The sequence below is a fragment of the Pleurodeles waltl genome, chromosome 5 (genome assembly GCF_031143425.1).
Source record: "Pleurodeles waltl isolate 20211129_DDA chromosome 5, aPleWal1.hap1.20221129, whole genome shotgun sequence".
Classification (NCBI taxonomy): domain Eukaryota; kingdom Metazoa; phylum Chordata; class Amphibia; order Caudata; family Salamandridae; genus Pleurodeles; species Pleurodeles waltl.
In genome coordinates, this window is record NC_090444.1 from 951,651,669 (window position 1) to 951,676,119 (window position 24,451).

The 24,451-nt window shown below is 40.2% G+C and overlaps 1 protein-coding gene across 1 annotated transcript in view; it reads right to left on the reverse strand.

Annotated features, from left to right (window-relative positions):
• Window positions 1-4,814: 4,814 nt before the first annotated feature.
• TTL (tubulin tyrosine ligase) overlaps window positions 4,815-24,451 on the reverse strand; it is a 209,116-nt gene continuing 189,479 nt past the window's right edge. Inside the window, exon 7 of the mRNA XM_069235070.1 lies at window positions 4,815-9,521. Within this exon, the coding sequence (XP_069091171.1) occupies window positions 9,407-9,521 (115 nt within the window). The 3' untranslated portion in view covers window positions 4,815-9,406. The remainder of the gene's footprint in view (window positions 9,522-24,451) is intronic.

The window sequence follows — 24,451 nt, forward strand, 5'->3', positions numbered from 1 at the left end:
TGAGAGCTAATGACAGGTCCAACTTCCTGATGGTAATACGGAGCCTCCAGTGGGTAGGAAGAACCAGACTGTTGAACGTATGAAGACCTGGACTCCTGGAGGCATTGGGGAGCTTGCTTAGAGTAGGGGACAAAGACTGATGCATGTGACACAGGACACAGCTCTCATATCTTGCAAGTTTGAGATTGCATACACTCAATAAGGGGAACACCACTATAGAAAATGACGTTGGTTATGTAGCAGGTCTTGCAGGCACTGCTTTACTAGGAGCAGCCACTGGGCCATTACAATCAAAGTACAGTCAGATAGTCATGTCGTACGATGGGACACTATATGCCCGCAGGTTCAGTGTTCATGCTGCAGTGGATGCAGCTGGTGTACAAAAAATGACAAAAAAGTCGAATGATTACTTGTTCAAGCGGCACATGGTTAGGATGTATTCAGAAAGCAATGTCTATATGCAAGAATTCAAGTATTTAAAAAGATTCAAGTGCACCAAATGGCTACAGAGTTTTCAAGTTTTCCCATGATCAGGCTCGATGCTCAGATAAACTTTCCATGCATTCACTAAAGGGATGCCAGGCCTGCTGTTTCCTGCTACACTGTTTCTATTTTAGTATATTATTTTAGATGCTTTTACATCTGTTGTCTGTACCCATTATTTGTGGTTATGGATGTCTTGAGCTGCTGAGTGTTTTGTGTTTGTTAGTGGCTGCATCTTGAAATCAAAACAATTTGTGGCTCTCCTACATGGATCCTCATGTCTGGTTGGAGGACAGAATAGTGGTATTATTTTACAGCTTCCATTGCAAGAAGTTATCCAGAACATCCCATTTGCAATCTGGTTATTCATTGCTCCGGCTCAAAGGACAGAATATTGAGGGACAAATATTGAAATCGAAGTACATAAAGGGAAGTAATGATTTACTATTCCTAACTTTTCATCTGCGCACCCTGAAGATGTATGTACCAAGCAGGTACATACATGTGGTGCTAAGTATAGGAAAGCTATACTTCCCACAGATATTTTTATCTTCAATATTCTGTCCAATCGACATTGTTGAATAGATGTTCAGGGGCAAACTGGTTTTACTGTCTTGCCCTTCGTCAATCAGTTCTCCAGACCAGCAGAAGACACTAGAATACAAGTGATGCTTAAGCATCACCAACCACCATCACGCATCATTTTCTAGTCTATTATAGCCTTACAGCCCGCCGAAGCAGGCTATACCGGGTATTAAAGGCCTGCTCCAGCATTAAACAAGGAAGGGGGACTTTAATTCCAATATAGCCCAGCTACTGAGTGCTAAAAGGTTATCAGAATATTCCGTAACTAGACAACAGAATGTTCTGATGAATAAAACAAAGGCTTCCTGGAGAAAGAAGGGACTGAAATCCCCTTGGCACCCGTGAGGCCTTTGTTCACAGCAACAGTATTGGAATGTTGGAACTCTGGGCTTCTAACGGCCATTAGAAGACCAGGGGACTCCATTGTTTTTAAAGGAGCGCCCAACATTCCAATGTTCTAATCCTATATGGAGCTGACAGAGGATTTGTCAATGTGCTCTCCATGGATCTGTCCTCTCTCAGTAGATGCACGTCCTCTTGATGCGACATGAAATTCGTTTTTTTCTTAATTAATCTTGGGTTGCGGTTTTACTGAAGCAGCAGGAAAACAGATATCACTTTTTTCAAATTCTGGTGGCCCGGGGGTTTCTGAGGGAGAGGGTAGCAGAAAAGCAAGTAATCTTTCTTCCTCTCACTAAATGTATTATGGAAGGAGCAATAGATGTCCAAAGGGAGCAGGTGGGAGAAGGAAGGAGGTTTATTAATTGGTGGAGCTGCGTGAGCGTGGGGTGAAGAAGAGTTTCAACAGTGAGAAAATGTTGTGGATAGGTAGTGCAATTACTTAAAATCCCTCACTCCACTCACTGGAAAACAACCTCAGTAGAGATTGTTACCCCTAATGTTTAGGTTAAAGATTATCTGCCCTATCCCTGCTTGGAAGGTGTTATGTGCATCTGTTGTGCATGTATATGATTGGAAGGGAAATTGTATCACTGTTTGTGTCTGTTTGAAAGGCAGTTGAATTTGATTGTCCATGTGCGTGGTTAGATAAGGAACTGCTGTCTGTTGTCCCTGTAACTGGTTAGAAAAGGGATTGCATTTTGCTCTTCTGATGTACTTTGGGAAGGAAAATTGCTTTTGTTGTACTTCTGTCTTCCTAGATGGGACAATGCATTTTATTGGCTCTTTGCCTGATTTAAAGGACTGTGTATGGTACCCCAGTGGAACAGTAGGAGATGGAAGCGCCTTGGTCATTTGTGTTGTCACTATGCTGTTGAAAGAAGGAAAGCTTTGTACTTTGTACCTGCTCCATGAGCTGTGTAACATCCTTTTCTCATAATCAACAATGTGATGTGTGAAAACAGTATCTCCCTGATCCTCAAGTTGTATAAGTGTGTGATGTTCTGTAAACATCAATTATCAAATATACATATTCACAACAAAGACTACTGCACAGTGTAATAGCTTAATTATATGCTTCCATCACATCATCCATTCACATTAAGGTATCTCTATATACAACCATATTCTATGCATATGTGTTAAGCCCACAAGTACAGCTATGTGTAAAGAACATTATGTTTAAGATGTACCAAAACACTATTGTATGTAAAAAACATTATGTTTAAGATGCTCCCTGTGGAATAAAAATGGCTTTGAAAGCGCACCAATGATCCTGGGTCACACTCTTGTCATATACCTTAAACTAAAAAAAAGTACACTGTGATAAGGTAGAATGTTTAATTGTGTGAATGTCTGTTCCTACAGTTGGAGAGAGAAGCTGTACTGGAAATAAGCCAATATGCTGTTTATGCAACATCCTATGGTGCTACCTACATAAACAGACACACAATGGGAGAAATAAAAGAATGGCCACATTAAAGAGTAGACATAGGAAACCAAGATGAATACAGACACTTAATACAGACAAGGTAGAAGGAAGTGAAAGCAAGTGGAAACAAATAGAAAAAGAACTGCAACTGCTGAAAGAGTAAAGATACAATCTAAAACAAGAGGTCAGACTTTAGTACCAAAAGGAGCTACAGAAGCATAATGAAAATAGTTAAATAGTAGACATAAACAGAATTGAGGAATGTCAAAATGTTGGTTATCAAGAAGGAGCAATATTCAGAATGGGACACTATTAATAACTTAACTAAAGAAATAAATGGTGTGAAATTAAGGACAAATTGGAAAAGGAAGATTTGTTTAACATTTGCAGAGGTGTGCAGAGTCATAACATTTGATGATTATACCTTAGCTAATTGGGTGGTAAGAGTATACCAAAAGACCAGGATTTGAGACACAGAGATCCTAATGTAACAAAAAAAAAAAAAGAGACTATTACAAGGCAGCAAAAGAAAGAATGAAGCATAGTAATAAAGATGAGGTGTGAATAAGTGAAAAGTAATATGGAGCAATCAGCTATTAAAAGCGATAGACCCTCATGGAAATTCCAGATTTCTAGTTATAAATGTTCTGATTGGATCCAGTTGTTGCCTATCGCTTTTGATAAAATTTTAATCTGCAGACAAATTGTGTCTTCTACCTGGAAGAAAAGAGGACAGGTGGGTCAAATTGTCCTACCCGGCTGCATCATGAAAACTCTTTCTGTGCCAACATATGCACACCATCATCAATTTTTTATTAAGTTTGCACTGATGGAATGAGAGTGTCTAACATTATGCTATAGACCAATCTCTACATCATAAACTGCAAATTTAAGCACACTTTATGGTGATCAATATTGTGATTGAGAAATTGTAAAAGTGAAGCTTAGTTCTGACCAAACATATGCATTTTTGTTTATTTTTGATAAAGGTTTCATCTACAGAGTAACTAATGGGTTTGGTAATGTTGATTATGACAGCTGTAGTTTGCTATATTTATGATAGAAATGTTTTCATATTTTTGTTGCTGTTATTGGTAACAACCCTTACAGTAAATCACATATCACGATGAATATAAAATTTAACAGCAACGCAGTTTCAAGGCACAATTATAATTAATATAATATATTTACCCCAAAATTTAGGAGAAGTAAGCAACCCTGTGGAATCGACTGGATGGATATAGTAAAATTATTGTATAGCTGTTCTAGTGGATTTTCCATCGGGGGCAGAGAGACTGACAAGTGCAGATGAACATCAGACTGATGAGAAGTGATAAAGAACACCTGAATGTAGAGGCAGAAGACTAGAGAGTAAGCAAAGAGAAGGAAGAACGGAAGCAGATGCAAAGAGAAAATAAAGAAGTGAGATAAAAAGACCATAGACATTACGTCAAAAGCAACGTAAAAAAGAACAAAAATCTTAGGAAATAGATTCAAATTAGAAGGATGTAGGGTAGGCACAATTCTGGTGACAGGATCTGATCCTGAATTGAAACACACATTTAAAAAACACTATTTAACATTGTTACATCAAACCTAAATTAGGATTTAGCAATAGCTGAATCAAGTTGTAATAAAGGAAGCACTGGCACAGTAGGATAAAAAGACTGGGATTAATTAGGAAGGACGGAAAACAGTTAACTAAGGCTATCTAAAAAACATTTGTGAACCTACCAACTTGAGGATTTGAAGACTGGCAATTAGATTAGCTTTTTTACAATGGAGGAAGTTGATTAGTATTAGTCTATCTGAGCAATAATGAGGAATCGTAAATATAGTTACCAATGTTGTTCAGCTTAGTAAACATCTACGTAATTTAAAAGAAAGAAATAAACAAAGGCACACTGAAGCGAAAGACATTAGAAACCATTTTTATGGATTGAGAGGACATTAAGTAGATTAAGTATTACTGGCAACTGACTGCAGAAGGAAAAAGAGTAAACACCCATGTAAGAAACAATTAGATAGGCATCAACAGTGCAATGGCACATTCGAGACAGGGCGGATGATGGCACTCTGAGAGAAATGATCTGTAAGGTTAGCAGTCTTTTTTATAAAAAGCAGGGTGCAAAGGAAGAAGTGATAACATGAGCTGCCCTTTGATACCTATATGAGAGATACCTTGTTTAACACCTACCCAGAAACTAATAAAGCATAACTGTCCTCTTTTTGCGAATGTCAAGAAGTAGTTAAATGTTCATGCTGGGAATAAGGAAGAAAGTGGTACTAACTGCTGGTCGCATCCAACAGCATCTGGGCAGCAACCAATTAGCTTTTAACCTGTTCCTCTCACCCAGCACAGGCACACAAGTCAACTCAACTATCCTAGTGTGCTTAATGCCACTGCATCTCTCCCTCAGCAAACTCAACATTCTCAAAATGGAGCATTCATTGACACAAGCAATCACATCATTCCACAAAGGGTGATCTCAATTAGCATGGTAACAAAAATAAGCAATACTTGTGATGTGTATGAATACTGATGTGCTTTGCGTCAAGCACCAGAAACCAATGGACATCTTTTAATTGAAATGAAATACTTTAAATAAAAAGTAAACCACATAAATTAACAAAACAACAAAGTGAATGAGTTCATAATCCGAGCCAAACTAGCCCTTCTTTGCATTTTGAAAATGTTTCATCCTTATTAACACAGATAGCCTGATTAGCTGCAACATCCTCCCTTCTATATTGCTTGTGCGCATCAACACAAATAAAGGACATCTCTTTCAGATAGAACAATGATGTCAAATACTGGGACAAAGATCAGTTTAAGGAAATGGGGGTCCCAATTGAACAGCAAAGATCAACTACAATCAAGTGTCGCAAAATGGAGATCTGGGATATGTCTTAGCAGAGCTATGTTCAGTTCCAAAGCCTATTACTAAAGATTGTTTATTGCATTCAAAGTAACTTAAGTGTTACTTTTTAACCACTGAGGTAGCACAGATGGTGCTACTTAGTACACTCTCACAAAAAAAAAGCCTGAATGCTAAACACACACACTCTAACATTGTATTTGATATTTTAAAGGTTTTGTCCCAAAAGCTTGTTGATTACTATTGCATTTCACAAGAGAAAGCATCAGATCACAGCCTTTGGTAAACTTATCATTATTTGAAAAAAACACGTATGACCCAAAATATACATTCAGAACGGTACATTAACATCAAAGGTTACTGTGTCATTTCTGATGGGACCAGTTAAAGGGAACAGGTAAATCCTATGAAAAAAAAAGGCCACCTTGAAGAGGCTATCCTGAAAATGAAGGTGATAAGAAACCACAGTATGTCTTACAAGTTAAGCACAAGTCTTGGTGATAACAATTATCTAATGCTTGGTTTGCTGCGCTCCAATTTGGGGCTAAAGAAATACAGACAAAGAGTGTTTCCTGTATTCAGCAGATGAAACATAATTAATAAGATACTATGTCAGATTTGATAGACTAAACAAAAGGATGAGGGCTCTGCTTGCTAAGACAAGCTACTCTATGCATTGTCTGTGAAGGGGTAGAATGGTGAGTAAAACCTGTTTGAGAAAAGGGGCAATCTCTGTAACATAATAAAACTTGTCATTCAACTGTCAGATCTGTGTTTACCTGATAATACAATTAAATACTTCCTGTAGGTCCACTAGTTCATTAAAAACACTAGACAGCTACCCTCATTTACTAGTGTGCAAAAAGGAATTAGGGAATTAGGGCAATAACAAACTCTTAAATTACTAATCAGATTATTTGAGATTCCCTAACTCCACTTTTGTAATTCCAATCACAAATACATGTTACAGTCACAGAAGTGCATAATCAAGAGAAATACTTATCTGAAAACAAGCCATTAATGGTGAGCGATCAATTACATAATTCTACCTTCCACTGACTGTGCATTATAGGGTCAAGTTCACTTTTTCACCTCACATTCATTGTAATGTGATAATACCTCTTTAGGTTTGATGTTCAATAGTGCATAATTTGAGGAAGTGTATAATACTACATGATACTAATATTCTGTAGACTCTAGAATGCACAATTTAGTAGAATGCAACTACTTGTTTTTATCCACAATTAAACTGAAGTTGGCTATACATATGTGCATGCGACATTAATGATATCTGGGTTTGTTCATTAACACCAGATAATTAAAGTAGCACTTTTCCTTAACCTGGATTGGGCCAGCCAGGTATGCAATGATATACAGAAAAAATGTACAAATCACTTTTCTTGAGTGAATTGTTGCCTGGCATTTGAACACAGGTGGAAAACAAAAATACTTAAAGAATACATTATAATGCAGCAAATGTTCCAAGAATAGTTTGTCATTTACCATTTGTAACATGGGTTGGTGTAAACTATTGTATGAGTGGTCTAGAGGCCCTTATTTATCACTGAAGAGTGCTAGAAATCCAATGGATGATTTTCTCTTCACCCCTTAACATGTGAATCTTTTTTAAATTCGTAAACGCAAATGACAATCAGTTCTAAACATATTTGTGAAATTGCCCACTAGCTAATCAGCTAATATGACGTTCATCTACCTGAAGAATGTTTGGAATAGAAATATGTAGAATCCAATACAAGGAAAGACTGTTGTTGTTAACAGCACTATCTACTGGAGCACCTCTATCACCCAGCTCTGAGTTTTCTGTGACTTCACTGCTGACCAAATCCACACTTTGAGGAAATCCTGAAACACAGTATGTCTGTGACTGTTAAACTTTATATCTTTTTAAAGTCTTCATTTCAGTCCTATGTGCAGTGGGTCCTACCTGTTAACTAAATCCTTTTGTAACCCATACTCAACACTGAAAATACAAACGTATTTAATCTGCTAAATATATCCTCTCCTCACTACAAGTGTTGTCTATGACTTTTTACTTAACTCTTTAAAGTACACAACGCTTGGTCTTACAGTAAAATAACTAGACCTCATGGTGTTACTTCACAAAAGCCAAGAATCAATTGGGCAAATAATTAGAACATTAGCTGAAAGTCTTCTGCATTCTAAACTTCAATGTATATTCACATTTTCAGTGATCATTGTTTGCCTTTCCCAGTTAAAAAAAATATACATTGATTACCAATGCTAAAACATTGATAGATAGGTGCTTGTCAAATGCCAAAACAACAAAAGAGATTGGTTCCACTGCAGTGTACAAATAAGCACTAAAATGTTTGCAAAACAGAACAAATTCAATAACAAGATTCTTAGCAATGCACCAGATCACATAATATCTAAACAAGGCAGAAAAGGAAGAAGCTTTGAGTAACTTGTTCCTAAATTCTGAGGTTGGTGCATTTGGTATTGCAGGTGTGGATCTCAGAAGCAAATAAGGAAAAAAGGAGTGATATGGTGGAAGGCATAGGACAAGAAGAAAGAGACCGTACACATGGACCCTCAGGTAAAACTCAAGCGCACATCAATGATTACAAAGATGTTTCTTTTGGATAGTGCATTTCAAGGCACCGATTGGCCTTACAAGGAGCCCAGTGTTAAGGTGAGTCTATCGAGTTAAAGAAAGAGAACTGGACAACCCCACACATCAACTGGCACACAACTGTTCAGAATTCAGATACTGTCAAGCACATTTGAAGTTGCTGCAGATACAATGTCAACTGCATAACAATGCTGTCCGGAACGTGGCTGCTTGCATACACAGTTTTGCAGCCCACAATTAGTGAGAATGGAATAAGTTATTTAGCCACTTAAGGTACAGTAAACAAACGTGTGATCAGCAGAGATAAGTTGGGATGAAGGTGGATCAAAATATCATGTCTGATTACATCTGCAACATGCCTTCACTTTAAAATCTGCAACCTACTTTTGATAAGCTTCACTTCCGGGTACCTCAGTCACACTTCGCCAAAGGTGAACATCAAAAACATGCCAATTTAACCTCCACATTCTGGAAATGGGCAACATTAACATGGTATAAGATCTGGGACATCAAGGTTTAGTTGATTTCTGTTGATGGAAAAGGCGTGGACCACTGTTGCCCTACAGTACTTACCAGGATACGGCGTAAGGCACGAAAGTTGTAGTAGGTCAAGCAAGGAGACCTGAGCAATTAACACAACTTTCAAGTATTCACGCTCTGGAAATCTTTACTTACAGCAAAGTTTTCTTAAAACTCAGCTGTACGTGTTTTCCCCCACACCACTATTTTTCCCTTTGTACATCAGGCTATTGCCCCATGCAGAAATGTCCTTGTTTCATGTCTTTGTTTTGCCCACACATCACCAAAGCTGCACCATTAAGTAAGACATGAAAAAGAAAGGCAATGTGGTCTAGGTACTTTGGCTCATGCTGTGGTCTCTGAAAAGTCATACGGCCACAGTCCCTTCAGTGGTTTGCAATACAGCATGTCTTTAAGACATGACACACTTTAATGAATACAAGCTTTTCCTTCAGTGAGCAGTCCACTGTCCATCCATCGCTTGCCTGGCTGTCATCACAGTTTTATAAATATTGCTGGTGGGTTCTGCTTTTCCACAGTGTCACTCATGGGAAAGATACTGGAAATGGCCACATCCACTATTCCTTGACAAAGCTCTGGATAAAGTTTTCTGTAAAGGAAAGGACAATGGGCATTTAAGGCATGAGCATCCAATAATTTAATTAAACAACTGCTTTGTAGCCTCTGGTACATGTCTATCAGATTCACTTTAAGAAAAAATCAAAATCAAAAACTGAGTGAGAAATGTACGCTCATAGGCAATGGGGACACCTGAGCTATATGGCACCCTATAAAACTTAACTATGTACCCACAAAGCCATAAAATTATCCATAAATGGCAAATAGATACAAGGTGATTTAAAATGGTTAGTGTCAAAGTAGAGTATGCGCCTTCTGGGTTGGTATTCCTGCCAACCCTCACAGTGGCTTCCCAACAGAGAAGAATCCTTTGTCTCTTAGCCAATGTAAAGTAGTAAGATTCACCCTTTACAAGCAAGAGAGGTCACTGCAGCCTCAAGCCTCCGATTTCCACCCCAAGCTCAAAGCCATTTGGTAATGTTAGACAGCAGACTGTCAGAAACACTGTAGGTCTGATTTAGAGTTTGGCAGAGGGGGTTACTCCGTAACAAACGTGACAGAAATCCTGTCCTCTGTATTACGATCCCAACATAGACTATGGAGATTGTAATACAGCGGATGGGATATACGTCAAGTCTGTGACAATATAACCCGTCCACCAAACTCTAAATCAGGCCCCGTATGTTGATACAGAGCACAACCAATGAAGTGACCTGCCTTACATACTTCTTTAAGACTTTAGGAGGCATAGATGCGTTCTTCATTTGTGAAGGGATAGCAAAACTGAAAACAGGACTCTGGGGAAATTCATGGCGAGCAGACCGTTTATAAATTATGATTTTTTATGGAAAAAGAAAACACTTCCAAAACCAATGTTATGAAGAAAATATAGAGGAGAATGCATTCACAGAAATGTTTGGCAGTCAGGAGACAGGCTTGTTCTGGGGTTCTTCTCTCGCCTCTTGGGTTCGAACCACAAATATACTCGACATAGTACCTAAAAAAATGGAAGTAAACAAAGAAAGGATGCAACACTGATACTGGATGCAAAAAAGGCAGCCACCCACCTCGACTGAATAATTTAGAATGGTCTTCCTATAGTTATGCTAATCAAAGCATAAGCAATCTTAAGCTGCCATTAAAAAGGGGAGAAAAACATAAAAGGATTCCATGGCTGTGCTCATAAAGATCCATATCAGAACCCCCACTACAGCAAGAATTAAGAAGGGGAAGCTTGGAATGGGGTGTGGCCGTAGAACAAAACAAGACACTGACACAAAGGGACGAAGGGGTGCTGACAGACATAACGGCCTGGAGTACACTGTTAGAACGCTTCACTTGTGTTCAGGAGTCCAGCTCTGATTGGAGCATGGTTGAGGATCCTTGACCATAGAATCTTATGCTATGCATATAGTGTCAACCAACTGTGGTAATAGTGTAACAGAGGTAAACATGGTGTCTGAATGATTTGGTTACAATGAGGTCCTGGGGGGGGAAGGGGTGGTAGCTATTTCTGGTCTGATTGGATATGTCCCATGTTTTTGCCTACAGGTATCATCATCCCGAGCCCAGGAGAACAATGGACAGTGTGATATCTCATATGAAAATGCTCTGCTTGTTTTGTCTTTATATTAAGTTGTTTATTATAAACTCAATAAAACAGAGTTTAAAAAAAAAAAAAAAAAGTAGGGGAAACTGAACAACTCTCAAAAAGATCTCATGTCCAGTGCAGTTCACATTGAAAGGGAAAACTTCTCAATTTTCTAAGTTCTCCCTATTAACCAAAGGTGTACCACTACCTATTACTTGATCAGGCTAGGAAAGTGCATGCCATGTACTTCATGTTTGATTCCTTAGCTTTTTTGGTCCACTGTGATGTCAATGGTGTCTGCTGAATTTTGAACTAGATGGGATGACAGGCCTGAACCTGTCCTGAAAACAAAGCTAGAAATGCACCAAACTCAGAATGCAGGCTGTATTTGCATGGACATTATAGTTCAAGGGGCACTATTTTTACTCCTCTAGATAGGCACTCCTAGTTGCTGCTCACTCCTTACCCATTTACTGGAGACAGCTGTACAGCGAGCGTGCCACTGGCACGCTAAAGGTGTACCAAAGGCAAGCTCAAATGTGCACATCTGGTGTCAGAGGAAGGCTGTCTTTCTAGAATAACATACATCAAGCAGCAGTTGCCGGATTTTGAAAGGGACATATGGGAAGGCAATTAAGTCACTGAGGTGAGCTGTCAGCAGGAGAGCCCTGTGACGACAAACTGTGGGACCAAGACAGTAAAAAGCATTTATATTATTATGTCCATTAGTGAGGTCTGCAATAAGCATAATGAATCTATAACCACTCTGACTAACAAGAGGAGGTCTAGTGCCCTTCCTCTGCACAGCATCCGATGTGCACTGTTAAATGCATGGTTGGCAGTGTGCCACGTCTTTGAACTACAAGAGCTGTTGAATGCGGGGACTCTTGCTGTCCTGTGGGTCACATAGATGTGGTTTACGGAGTCATATAATCTGTACTAGTTAACATTTGTCCAGCCAGTTATAACATCTCCTACAGGGCAAGGCCTAATCAACGGGGAGGTAGCGTAGTTATCATAGCACAGGAACAGTTAATAATCCACAAATTGGGATTTCCTTACTTTACTATGGAAGAAACCCTGGGTTTATCTATCATATCCCAGACCAGCATTCTTTTTAAAGGTTTACCGTGTTACCGCCCTCCGGGCCCTTCAGATTCTTTCATTGACCTTTTTCTGAAACTGGCCTTATCTGCCTCTCTGACCTGTAAAGACTTGGTTGTGTTGGGCGATTTTAACTTCTGAGCAGACACATGTACCTGCCCGTTAGTGGCCAGGCTATTGGAGGGGATGTCAGTTTTTGGGATGGATATGCTAGCCTCCAGTCCTACCCATTTCAAGGGGCACCCATTAGCTTTGATTTTTGTGGCAGCAGACCATACCTATCATGCATACGGCATCCCACATGTATGGATGGTCGACTCAATCCTTTCCAGGTCCTCTAACAGCAATTTAAGTCAAGGAAAGGAAACAATGTGGGGAGGGAGATGGTCTCGCAGAATAAATATCACCTGAGCTGACAAGAGCTCTCTCATGCACATCACCCTGGGGAAATACTGGAAATACTCTACCGGTATCTGTAGGTTATGATAAATATGTAAACTGGGTGCAGTTGACACTGGATACGGTTTTACCAACAATAACCAGGTGAAACATCGGGTCTACTCCTTCAGTACCTTAGTACTCCCCTACTCTTGAAGAAGCCAAACTAAAATGCAAGAAACTGAATTTTATTTTTTGCTGACTGGACTCTGCAGCCTGAGGCACTGAGTTCCAGTGCCAATTGTATGCGCTCTGATCACTAAAATATGGTAAAATTGGCTAAAACTCTATTGGGATATACAACTTTCCAGTAAGGTCAGAGCATATGGTGCAGGGAAATACACCAATGAGATGGAAAAGTTAAATGTGGCCTGTGGGCTGCATCATATGTTGTACCATCCACTGGGCTGACAAAGATAACATGGCTTCAGGCCTACCTGTGTAGCCGGACTACTGCACCTTTTCAATCTGCTGGCAAGCCTGTCAAAACAACCACCCCTTTTTCAGGAAATAACCCTATTTTTAAATATTAAATAAGTTACCCCTAAGTATGTCTTGTAGCCCTAAGGTAAGTTGCCTATTATTTAAAAATGATACATGCAAGAATTTAGTGTTGCCCTGTACTTACAGTGTCTAGCCCCACAAAATCTATTTTCTAAGTGAAAGGCTATAAATATTCCTACTTTAAAGATTAAAGTTCACATAAAATAATAATTCTGCTATGATTTGTCTGGGGCAAGCTACTAAAATGATTCAACTACTATGTTAAGTGTATATTAAAAATCCAATTGATTGGTCAAATCAGATTGTTAATAAATAGCTTGGAAAAGTAGCTTTTAACAAGTTACACTTTGTCTGCCTACACCTCTAGTAAAATAACTAGCACTAACCTGCCAGCAGTTAGCTCAGTCAGTGTTTCTTCTCAATGGGGAGTAGAAATAGCACAAAGAGCAGAAGCAATGGTTTAGGTCTTTTGATAGGAAGACCTGGGTGTGAAGTATGTAGCTTCGCTCAGCTCAGGATGGTCAGCTGGGGATGAGTCAGGAACTTCCTTAACTTTAAAGCAACCTGACTGAGGTCTGGCCATTCATGGTTAAGATTAAAGAGAGACTTGGAGAAGAGAACCCTTTGTTCCCTGGGTCATCTGTAACCAGCTTACCGCCAGCCCAGTTAGTGGGGGAGATAGTTACAGAACAGTGAGGTGTATTTTAGGAGGAGAAGCCTACTCATTTCTTTAAACACACCCTAGTTAGAACACCAGCAGCCTTCAAGTGCAGAAGGGTGCTAACATTGTGGACTAGTACATTGTGGGATAGTTTGCAGTACGGCAAATAGAGAGTGCTGCAAAAACGGAAAGTGGTGCCCCTGGGAACTTTTTTTTATGTGTTTAGGGAGAGTCCAGGAGCTACCTCCACTGAATGAATCCTACAGAGGTGGCACCTCCTCCCACAGCCCAGGAACACATCTGAAACAGAGAAAGAGCAGAAGAGGAATGAACCTGGTACTGTGGCCTGACCTGCTCCCCACTTGTAGCCAGGGCTGATAAGTGGACTCCAAGGGTCAGTTGGAGGACATCCTGTGTTCCTAAAGGGAAACAAAAAGCTGCAAGAGGCCTTTTTCCTAGTGTGCAAGCTGACCTGTAGCAACTGGGCCTGGACTGGAAACTACTGGTGGCCTCTGTTGGAGTGGCTCCTGATCACCAAGTGCCATCCCTGAGATCCTGGTAGTCCTAGAAGAGATCAAGCGGAGCTGCTTCAGAAAGTCTGAAAACTTAGGAGTCAAAAAAGTCTTTGAACTTCCCAGACCTCCATAGTGTCATCAGGACAAAGGTGTCCAAATTCAAGAGGGCTACATCAGATACGGCTTTCAGGCTTGTTCCACTGGAGGATTCTGAGGTAAAAAAAAAACAACAAAAAAAAACAGACTATACTTCAAGGTAGAAATCTTGAATGGGCAAAAGCACAATTCAAACTGAGAGGGACGCCCACTGAAAAGACTTTGGTGAGCACAATATTTGACTTTTCTCCGCTCTTGGCATTTGCTGCCAAAACCGACAGCTTCAGCAGAACCTCATCCAATGGCTATCTGACTTCGAGAGGACTTGGTCGGATATATCCTGCACCCTTGTCCCACTGGAGGATTTTGACTTCCATTTCACAGACTAAGTCAGAAAGTATAATCTTTAACGGGGATGACCTGTTTTAGGGACTGACCTCCGCTCCATCATGGTTGGCCTGAAATAGTCTAGAGATCCTGGTCAGCCACGAACAGTGACTTCTGATTGGCACTTTATTTTATCTTGGCGCTTTCCGACATAAATCTTTAAATTCCAATAGGGGGAGCCAAACATATGAATTTTTAGTCATTTTGGTGAAAAGTTTCTTATTAAAATTGTATCTATTTTTATAAATTGGTTGTGGTGTGGTGTTTATTTAATCATATTGGTACTGCTAAATACATTGCACACACTTCCTCAATGTAAGCCTGTCTGCTCAGTAGCTACCAGGGGTTGAGCCCAGGTTTACATTTTGAACTTGTATGTTGACCTAACAGGGTTTAGGACTTATTAATAACATCCTTCCCAACTAACAACCCATTTCTTGCATGTTTGGTTATACTAAATCCCCCCCCCATTTGCCAGTATACGTTGTTAAAACTCTGACAACCTCATGTTGAGAAAGAATCTATGCATAGAGATCTGAATAAGCATACCTACCCATGTTTGAGATTGTCTAATCAATTCTGAATCTTTTACATAATGAAGATCCTTAATTCTCATACAAAGGTCTCTGTCCACTATGTAATAAAAATTTGAGATAGCTTTCCTGCTAACTGTTCTTGTCAGGGTAATATCTACCAAGAAAGAAGAGCCTCTAATTTAAAATTTAAGAGCAACATACACATTTTTCTTTATTACAAACCTTTCAGGTGATCCATTCACAGGTTTATATTTAAGCAGTTCATGACGAGAAAGTCTTGGAGGTTTTTGTGTGAGTACTAATTAGGCTAAGTTTAAGACTTGTGGCTTGTACCACTAGAAACATCTCCACTGCAATCAATAAATTTAAAAACATAACTTTAGGAGGTCTAAATGAATAGAAAATGTTGAAAAAAGGCAAGTATTAAGTTGCTTAGAGCAAATTAGCTGATGTCTTAACTTCATACACTTTGAGGAGTTGTTTGAATTGTCTTTTTCCCAAATTATAGTAGGCTCTTCTACTCCATAAGCAAGCGTTCTTCTAATCCATTGATTTATACAAGAAAATGGTAAATAGAATGGATAATTCCCACGTAAGTATACAGTTTTACTGATTTCATAAAAACTTCACTACCTGACAACTAACTTCACCTGCTTCTGGTATTTAAAAAAGCCAGGTCGAGGGGCTCAGTGGGCTAATTCATCTGATCTAGAAATCTCTATTTGACTGTATGACCAAATGTTCAAATCCTTGTGAAGCCACTCAGCCTTTCAGTCTTCCGAGCTCTATAAAATGAGTACCATTGAGTATGATATCAATGCTCACTTTTAATTCTGTGCCAAGATGCACCGTGGGGAGAACATGGACTTTAAAAATACACATTATACTACAATCAAGTTTATGCTTTGCAGAGATTACCTTCGGAAAATGATTACGTAAGTGTCTGGTCTAACATTATGATATTGTCCGCAGGGTATAAACTGGAACATTAGTAGGTTTTAGAGGGAACATTCTGACATTATCAAACAATTTAGAAAAATCATAAATTTACAATGAAAGTAAACTGGTGCCAGACTATATCCCTACTTAAGGCCTTTAGGCAATTATATTCCTTTGATTAATTCATAGTATGCATCCATAAGCATCAGTTACCAAGTATCAGTGTTTAGAGCCATTACTAACCAGAGAAGATCATCCTCAATCCTAAGAATCCTCAACTTGTGCCATAGCAAGTTTGGATCAAATATATCAAAAGCTGGGAAAAGGAGGGAGGTGGGTCCACAAAGGCAGCCCAAAACCACTGCCCTGGAAAGTAAAATAATCATCCAAAATAATATTTAGTTTTGTTGTGCTATCTAAGCTAGGTATTTTTTTTAGAATCCTCACAGTTCAGTAGGCAAAATATTTTCATAATCTAACCATGTTTGTACCTGCTGGTTACAAACGTACAGAATATTTTCCTCGCTGCATCTAAAAAGGCAAACATGCAAAAAGTGTAATAGGTAATCCTTTGGGCCCTTTAAGTGTGGCTAGTAAAAAAAACAGCTATGCCAGGCATCAATGATAATATCAATAGAAAGACAATGGGGGTCATTACAAGTTTGGCAGGTGGAAAAGACCACCTGCCAAACTCCCGCTTTCAGGTTGCCGCCAGTGTGGCTGCCTTCCTGTGGGCCTCATTACAAGTTCCCCACTGGGTTAGTGGGTGATTTCGCTCGCTGGTCCAGGGGGAACAGTCCACAATATTGATGCTGGCTCATAATTGAGCTGGCAACAATGTTGCAGTGCGGTGCAATGCAGACAGTGAAAAGCGCAACAGGGCTGTCCATGGGGGCCTCTCCACTGCCCATGCCAAGTGAATGGGCAGTGGAGAGGCCCCCATGGGGCCCACTGCACCCTGTCTCCGCCAGCTTTTACATGGCTGTACAACCGCCTTGTAAAAGTTGGCAGGGGGGGAGGGTTGTAAACCCAGTGCAGAGCTGCTGACAGTCCCTCCAGTGGAGGAAAACTAGTGGTGTTGGCAGTCCAACCGTGGCTCAAACACCAGAGTCATAAAGTGGTGGTCTGATCGCCGCCAAAGCAGTCGGACCACTGCTTTGGTGGCAGTCAGACCGCCACTGCGGCCCTGGCGGTCTGAAGACTGCCAGGGTCGTAATGAGGAGCAATATCACATAAAGTGAGAAATATTTGTCCCCAAGTGGTTGTGTCCAGCCTGAAAACTGTTACAGGGATTTTATCTGGGCCGTTTGCTTTAAATTGTTTGAAATGGTACTATTTCCAATGAGGGTTTCAAGAGTAGGATGAGATAAACAATAAGAATAAGAGGACAGAACCCAAGAAACCCCTGATGAAGTGACAGTGACATAAATATGATGATAATGTTTACCCAGGCATGTTTGGTATAAAAGAAATGTAATTTTACTAAAGAGAAGCCAAAATGTAAGAGGATTTTGATGATGACTGGAAGCATTGGTTACGAAGCACAGCCATTCATTTTTCTGAGATCTTCTCTGTTCCTGAATGGCTTTCTGTAAAACTTTTCTAATTAAAATCATAGCTTTCTTCTGCAAATCAGAGTTTTTAGCAAAGTAGCGCATTTTAACTTAACTAGGACTTGATTTAGAACTCAGTGGACAGGTTATTCCATCACAACAGTGACAGATATCCCGTCCGCACAAAATCTAAATCCCATTATGTCATATGGGATTTAGATTTCGGTGAACAGGCAATCCGTCACCGCTGTGATAGAGTAACCCGTTTGCTGAGTTCTAAATCAGGCCCTTAGTTCTCATTTCAGTTTCTGCCCCTTTCTTGAATCGTCATCTGTCTGACCTTTGGAATAATGTTCAAAGCACCAAAGGAAGCTCATATATTGAAACAGCATTTTTTTCGTTGTAGGCAATTGAGTAGAAATGGTTACCAAATCATAAATTAGACAGATGTGTTAAAGAAAGTGATTTCAAAGTTTGAAACAGATACCATGAAACAATCACATAACTGAAGGTAGGCTCACTATTCTGAACAAATTTAGTGAAGCCCCCCAACATCATCCCCATTTTCCCATTCATAACAAATGACACACCTTACTTCTATCACTGAACCCCAAAAAAGTCTGCCCCAGTTTCAAATTTTTTAATAAGTAGCAAAATTTGTTGAATGTGCCAGATCTCATCCTATTCCACACCACTCATAAGCCTTACAGATTTTGTAGAAATTTTTAGATTTAGATCACTAACAATCATTATATTAATGACACCATATTTCATTGCGATCTAAGCAATGGAATTGACTATCTCTTTTACTAGGTTATCATATATACGCCCATGGAAGTAGATACAAGAACATGTATGGGGACAGATGGTTTCAATAATCTTCTTGTCAAGATTATCCTTTGAATACATGGGCAATAAATCAATATCATTTCAGGCTGCCATTGATAGTCAGCTTTTAACACTGCTGGTAGGCTATGCCGGCATTTACATTTGTTCATCTTTGTGCATCCTAAGAGAACACATAATAAACTTTTAGTAAATTATCTTAATTGCAAAGTTTCATCAACACATATCAAACTGGCTTACACATGTTTATTTCTTCTAATTCTTCTAGAAGCACACAAAGGACAGAAATGTTACAACACAATTATGTGTGACCATTCTAAACAGGATATTCTCCCACTTTTCTAGCATTCTTACAGTTTAAAACTGCTAACAGACAAGTGCATACATATAATTTTTAACCCATCTTGATGGCTACAGGACTTCTAGCCACATTCTGCTACTTTTTAGAGAGAGATTTGGCATCTAAAGATACTGTACAGATAAAGGCTTCTCAGACATTGGGCAGAGAGTTTGGCAACCAATGTCAGATTTCACTGTGGCAATATTCGCATGAAGCGAAAAGGGGAATCGTGGGATTACATAATTTCCTTTTTCTCTTATTACTTCAACATTGGCTAAAACTATGTTAGATACGATGACTGAAAATAAATGTTCGCGTATTTCTATAGCGGAAGCAGTGTTAACATTAACTCATGGCCGTTTAACTATTTTATTCTTTCCTGGAGATAGCAACGAAAGATTAGGTAAAGAATTAAATGAATCCTAAAGAATTAACTACTCATTATCTCAGAGAATAGACTAATAAAATCAAATGCCACAACTGGAACAGGTACCTCATAAACCCAATGTTTATTTTCCAAAGCAGCGATAGTAATGGAGATAGAGATCTCCATCTCAAATTCCAGAGCTCAAGAGTTTTGTGGGGAAAATATAGGTGAGAGTTACGATTAACCAACTTGCAGACAGATCCCTAGAGCATTACGCAAAGAAATCTGAGCACTTGGGGTATTTTAGAACTTGTAGGAATAACATTTCCCAGGTCTACTTTAGCTTGGCCTTCCCCCCCTAATCAAACCTCCCTGCTATAAACATATATCTTCATCCTCACTTTTTATGATCCTAAATATTTTGTCACTGTTTGTCATGTAATTTGTACTGGGTTTATTTACAGGATAATAGTAGTGAAAGACTTTTCCTAAATAATTATCTTTATGAATATAAAATATATCACATCTTCAGAAGTATGCTTCAGCAATTGGACTTCCACTGAGCATCAAGGTTTTCCTCAGAACCAGTCAAAGAAATAGGATTAATCACAGTGCACTGTATGCAACCTTGTACATTGACTATTTCCACTAAAGAACACAGTGTTTTTTGAGGTTACTGAAGCTCTTACAGAATATGAAACTGAATCAGGTGTAGTTATAAGCTTCATTTGGCACAAGTATTGGTCCTAAATAATGTTTGAGGTATAGATGTAAAAACCTGTGATATATGTTCCAATCCGGCAACAGATTTCGTCACAAATTTTGGAAATAAACAAAGGACAATGTGTAATACATTCATGGCGGCAATTAAAAACTACCACCCACCTCTCCTCTTGTTTGGTAGTTGTTTGAATAGTTTCTAATGAATGAATAAAAAGAGAGGTTAGGTATTAATCGGAGTACTATTATTAGGATCTGAAACAGGAAGGTCAATGCTCAGATCACCCAGCGTGGCAGGTCAACACATATTGGCATCTAGTATCATATAGTAATACTTGGAAATTACAGCTCACTTAATGTAAGAGCTTTATATGACCCCCCCCCCCCCACCCTCCCAAATAGATCAGCCAAAGGACCGCCAAGTATAGGTTCTCAGGAGAAAGCAGAGTTTTTTTTCCATGCCTGACAACAGAACTGAACATTCATTATGGCCAAGTGAGTCCAGAATTGTTAACAACTCTGCCATTTCTCCTGGAATAATTTAATTCTCATTCAGAGGTGTAGTTACCAGTCACTTCACTTGAAATAATTTGCAACTGCAGAGGCGACATGAAGAATAACTGTTGCTGGAGTAGACAGAGACTGTTTCTAGATGTTAATACCTTTAGGGAAATGTTAGCTATTAGGAACACTTTTTGTTTGAGTTATCATTTTTCCAAATTATGATACAATCTTCTAAGGCCTACTCCATGAGCAACAGATCTTCTAATATTAGGAATACTTTTTTATCTTATTTGGTCTCTGCAAAAGGAATTTTGAGGAATTCTTCAGAAGTGTAACATTCTGATTGTCATTTTGTAAGGTATCAAAATAGAGATTGCTGACTAAACATATAAGATATATTACGTAAAAAACATCCTCATGGTAAGTACAATGGCCACCAACTAAAATGCAAAACTGAAAAAGAGTTAAAACTATCTAATGTGTCACCATAGAGTACCCTTTTTCAGGTTGGCCCTGATGAGTTAACCTACAAGAAAAGGATGTGCTGGGACACTAGTCATCCCGCATCCTTTGGTCAACATTTTTTAGCGACACTATTAAGCTGTTTGGGGTCTGTGGCCCTGCTCAGGACTACAGGGTCCCTAATTAAGCTCTACCTACCTTCAAAGAAAGTGTAACAGACTCTTTTATTGAATTTAGCAAAAATAGGGTTAATGGAATATGTGAGGTGACATTCCACTGTAGTCACACACTTGTCAATGGGTGATATCTGGTACTGACCTACGCATCTTACATGTGTGCATCACTAACAGACCTCGTCCATGGCACCCTCCACCACAACATAACCTTCATCCATACATTTCCCATTTCAAATACTGGAGGGGGCTTAAAACTAAACAAAATCCTGAACTCCTTTACACCCAACGCAATAGAACATCTACCTTCAAGTGCATCTTCATTTACTTCACTTATGCAACTTAATTCCAACTATAATCATCTATCACCCACTACTCATTGTAGGCATATTCTCTGAGCATCTGTGAGTGGTCCAGGCCCCCCTATCAACATCCACCACTTCTTAATATTCAGCAACGTCCGCCTCATCATCAAACACAACCATAAACATATCTATCTCAACTTGGCTCTGGAGAAGCTTTAACAAAAACTCACTTCGGATAGAGACTTCTAGCCTCAGATTCCTCGCCTTTTGAATATCTTAATATTCCCCAGGTGTCAGACTGGATCTACAAACGTTTCAGCAGCACCTCAGCGCACCAGCAGGTGGTGCCATGCGGATTCACACTGACGACATTCCATCTTGAAAATGACATGCAAAGTCTACTTATGTGCCACTCCATGATGACATTAGTTCCTTTCTTTCTACACCACAAGATGCGGATCAGGAGCTCTCTAACATTTCTCGGAAACCCTTATCTCAATAATTTTCATCTAAATTTCAATGTGTGCAATTGACTGTCGCCTCCATAAAAAGGCAGGTTTTAAGCCCTGTAGGGACTGTAGCAAAAAAAGATCTGCGAGAGATCCCATCAGATGTTCCTATGGTGCCTGTGGTAGAGTCACATCTCTAAGGCCTACAGTGATTGCGTGTCAATGAACCCGAATGGCATCCAAGACTGCGAGGTGAAGCTGAACATCGTCAAACACAAGATGAATCAACAACGAGACTGGTGTAAGTCGTGATCCAACTCAAAGGTTCAGTCCCAGCCCTGTTCCCACTCCAGGAGTAGCAAACGCCATTCCAGAGGTCCATCAGTCTCAAGATCTAAAACTCCAGGAAAGCTGAAGAAGAAACACAAATATATATACACACACACACACATATATATATATATATATAACAAAGCAGGACTCTGCACTACCTCAGCAATCGCATTGGCCTGACAAGGTACGGGGCGGCGTACTGACTTTCAATCGCGCTCATGAGTCACTTGACTTCAGAGCCGATCCCGCAACTAGTTCTGGCATAATCGGAGCTTCCAAGGCTGTCCATCACTCCAAAACACATGGAAGAGTTCAGTGAGGCCATGCTCTCACTCCCTGTGGCACACCTTAGGGCCGCAAGGAGCCAAGAGGCACTCCATTAGGGGGGCACCAGCGGATTCTTCTTCTGTGCCAGTTGGACACTCCGAGCCCATCACAACACTTCCGGCTTCGATATCAACCCCACTGCCAGCAACACCATCCACACCGATTTCCAGAACATTTGACGCCTGTGCTGAATCTACTGATTCCAGACAAGGAGATACACACAGTACTCCCCAAGTTGGTGCCGGTTCAATCTTGACCAAATCCATGCCCAACAACAGTTGAGGTGCTGCTTCCTCCACTTAATCTGCTGCCTCCACAAGGGATAACACACATCCTACAATCCCTTTTTGACATGGGTGATGAGTTCACTTAGCCCTATTAAAAAGACAATTGTGATGTTGACTTAAGGGGGGCTAGAGGTCTCGATCGCTACCTCAAAATGGGTTCTATCACTCGTTGGTGCAGCCACCGACTAATTGACCTCCTACACCATTGTAATGGATAACATGGACGAAGTCCTTGACCTCTGGCTTCCTACTTTGAAGGTAACGAGTAATTTGTTGACGGAAGTACTCCCACTGGGGTAAATGTACTCTGAGAGCCTTTTACCATTTCATGAGGCACTAACGGATACGTTGTTGGGGGCTTGGGCTAAACCTTGCTGTGGCGCCCCGTCAACTGACAAATGGTGCCATGCCATCACCTTGCCCTGGATGACCCTACGTTCCTCTCTCAGCACCATGCACCCACAAGTTAAGTGGTGGAGGAGTCCAAGGGAAGATCTAATCCCAACACTTTTCCAACTACTCTCCATGATACAGAGATCTAGTGGGTGGAGTCATTTTGGAAGCAAGTTTTCTCTTCTACCAACTTGGTTCTCTGTTCAGTAAAGGCCATCTGCCTCGTGGGATGCTATTCCTACACCTTTTGGGGCTCAGTGGCTCAAGACCTCCCTGGTGTCCCTAAAAATCTCCAATCTAGCCTTACCTAAGCCATTCAAGACCTTGTGATTCAGCCAAGTTCACAATTCTTTGTGGCCGGAACACAACTGATTCCATCTGGCGAGCCACTGGCACCAGTGTTGCCATTTGCCACCATGCTTAGATGCAAACCTTCAGGTCCCCAGGCAATATTCAGTGTTCACCTATAGACATGCCCTTTGATGCAATTCACCTGTTTAGGAAAAAGATTGATTCGGCTTTAAAGAAATTCAACGTGAGCAGAGCTACTGCACACTCTCAGGGCTTATCTGCCCTGCCTCACGAGCGTCACCAAACTTACCGCACCTTTCACTTTTGTAGAAGACTTGTCCCACACTGCCATCCTGCCCTGCCTTGCCTCACCAAGGAACTCAGCAGTTTCACAGTCAAGACGGTGGTGCCCACCGCCACTAAAGCCAATGAGCCACCCAGTCCACTGGCCCCCAAGTAAAAACCCTTTAGCTTGCCCTTAGGGGAGCACAGCCACCCTGTTGGAAGTTGGATCCAAAGATTCTTCCTGTGTTGGCAAGCCATAACTTCAGACAGGTGGGTCCTGCAGATCGTTCACTGGATACATGCCTTCCTTTCCTTCCCTTCCTTTCTTCTCTGCCGCAAAGATCGACTGAGGACCATCCCTCCATTTCGTGGCAGGAAATGCAAGCCTTTTTAGCCAAAATGGCTGTTGAGAGGGTGGTAGGGCCAGACGTAGGACATAGTTGGTATTCCTGGTACTTTCTGGTGCCCAAGAAGTATGGAGGTCTTTGCTCTATTTTAGACCTGCGCCATATCAATGCCTTCCGCTTGAAGGACCAATTCAAAAATGCTGGCCCT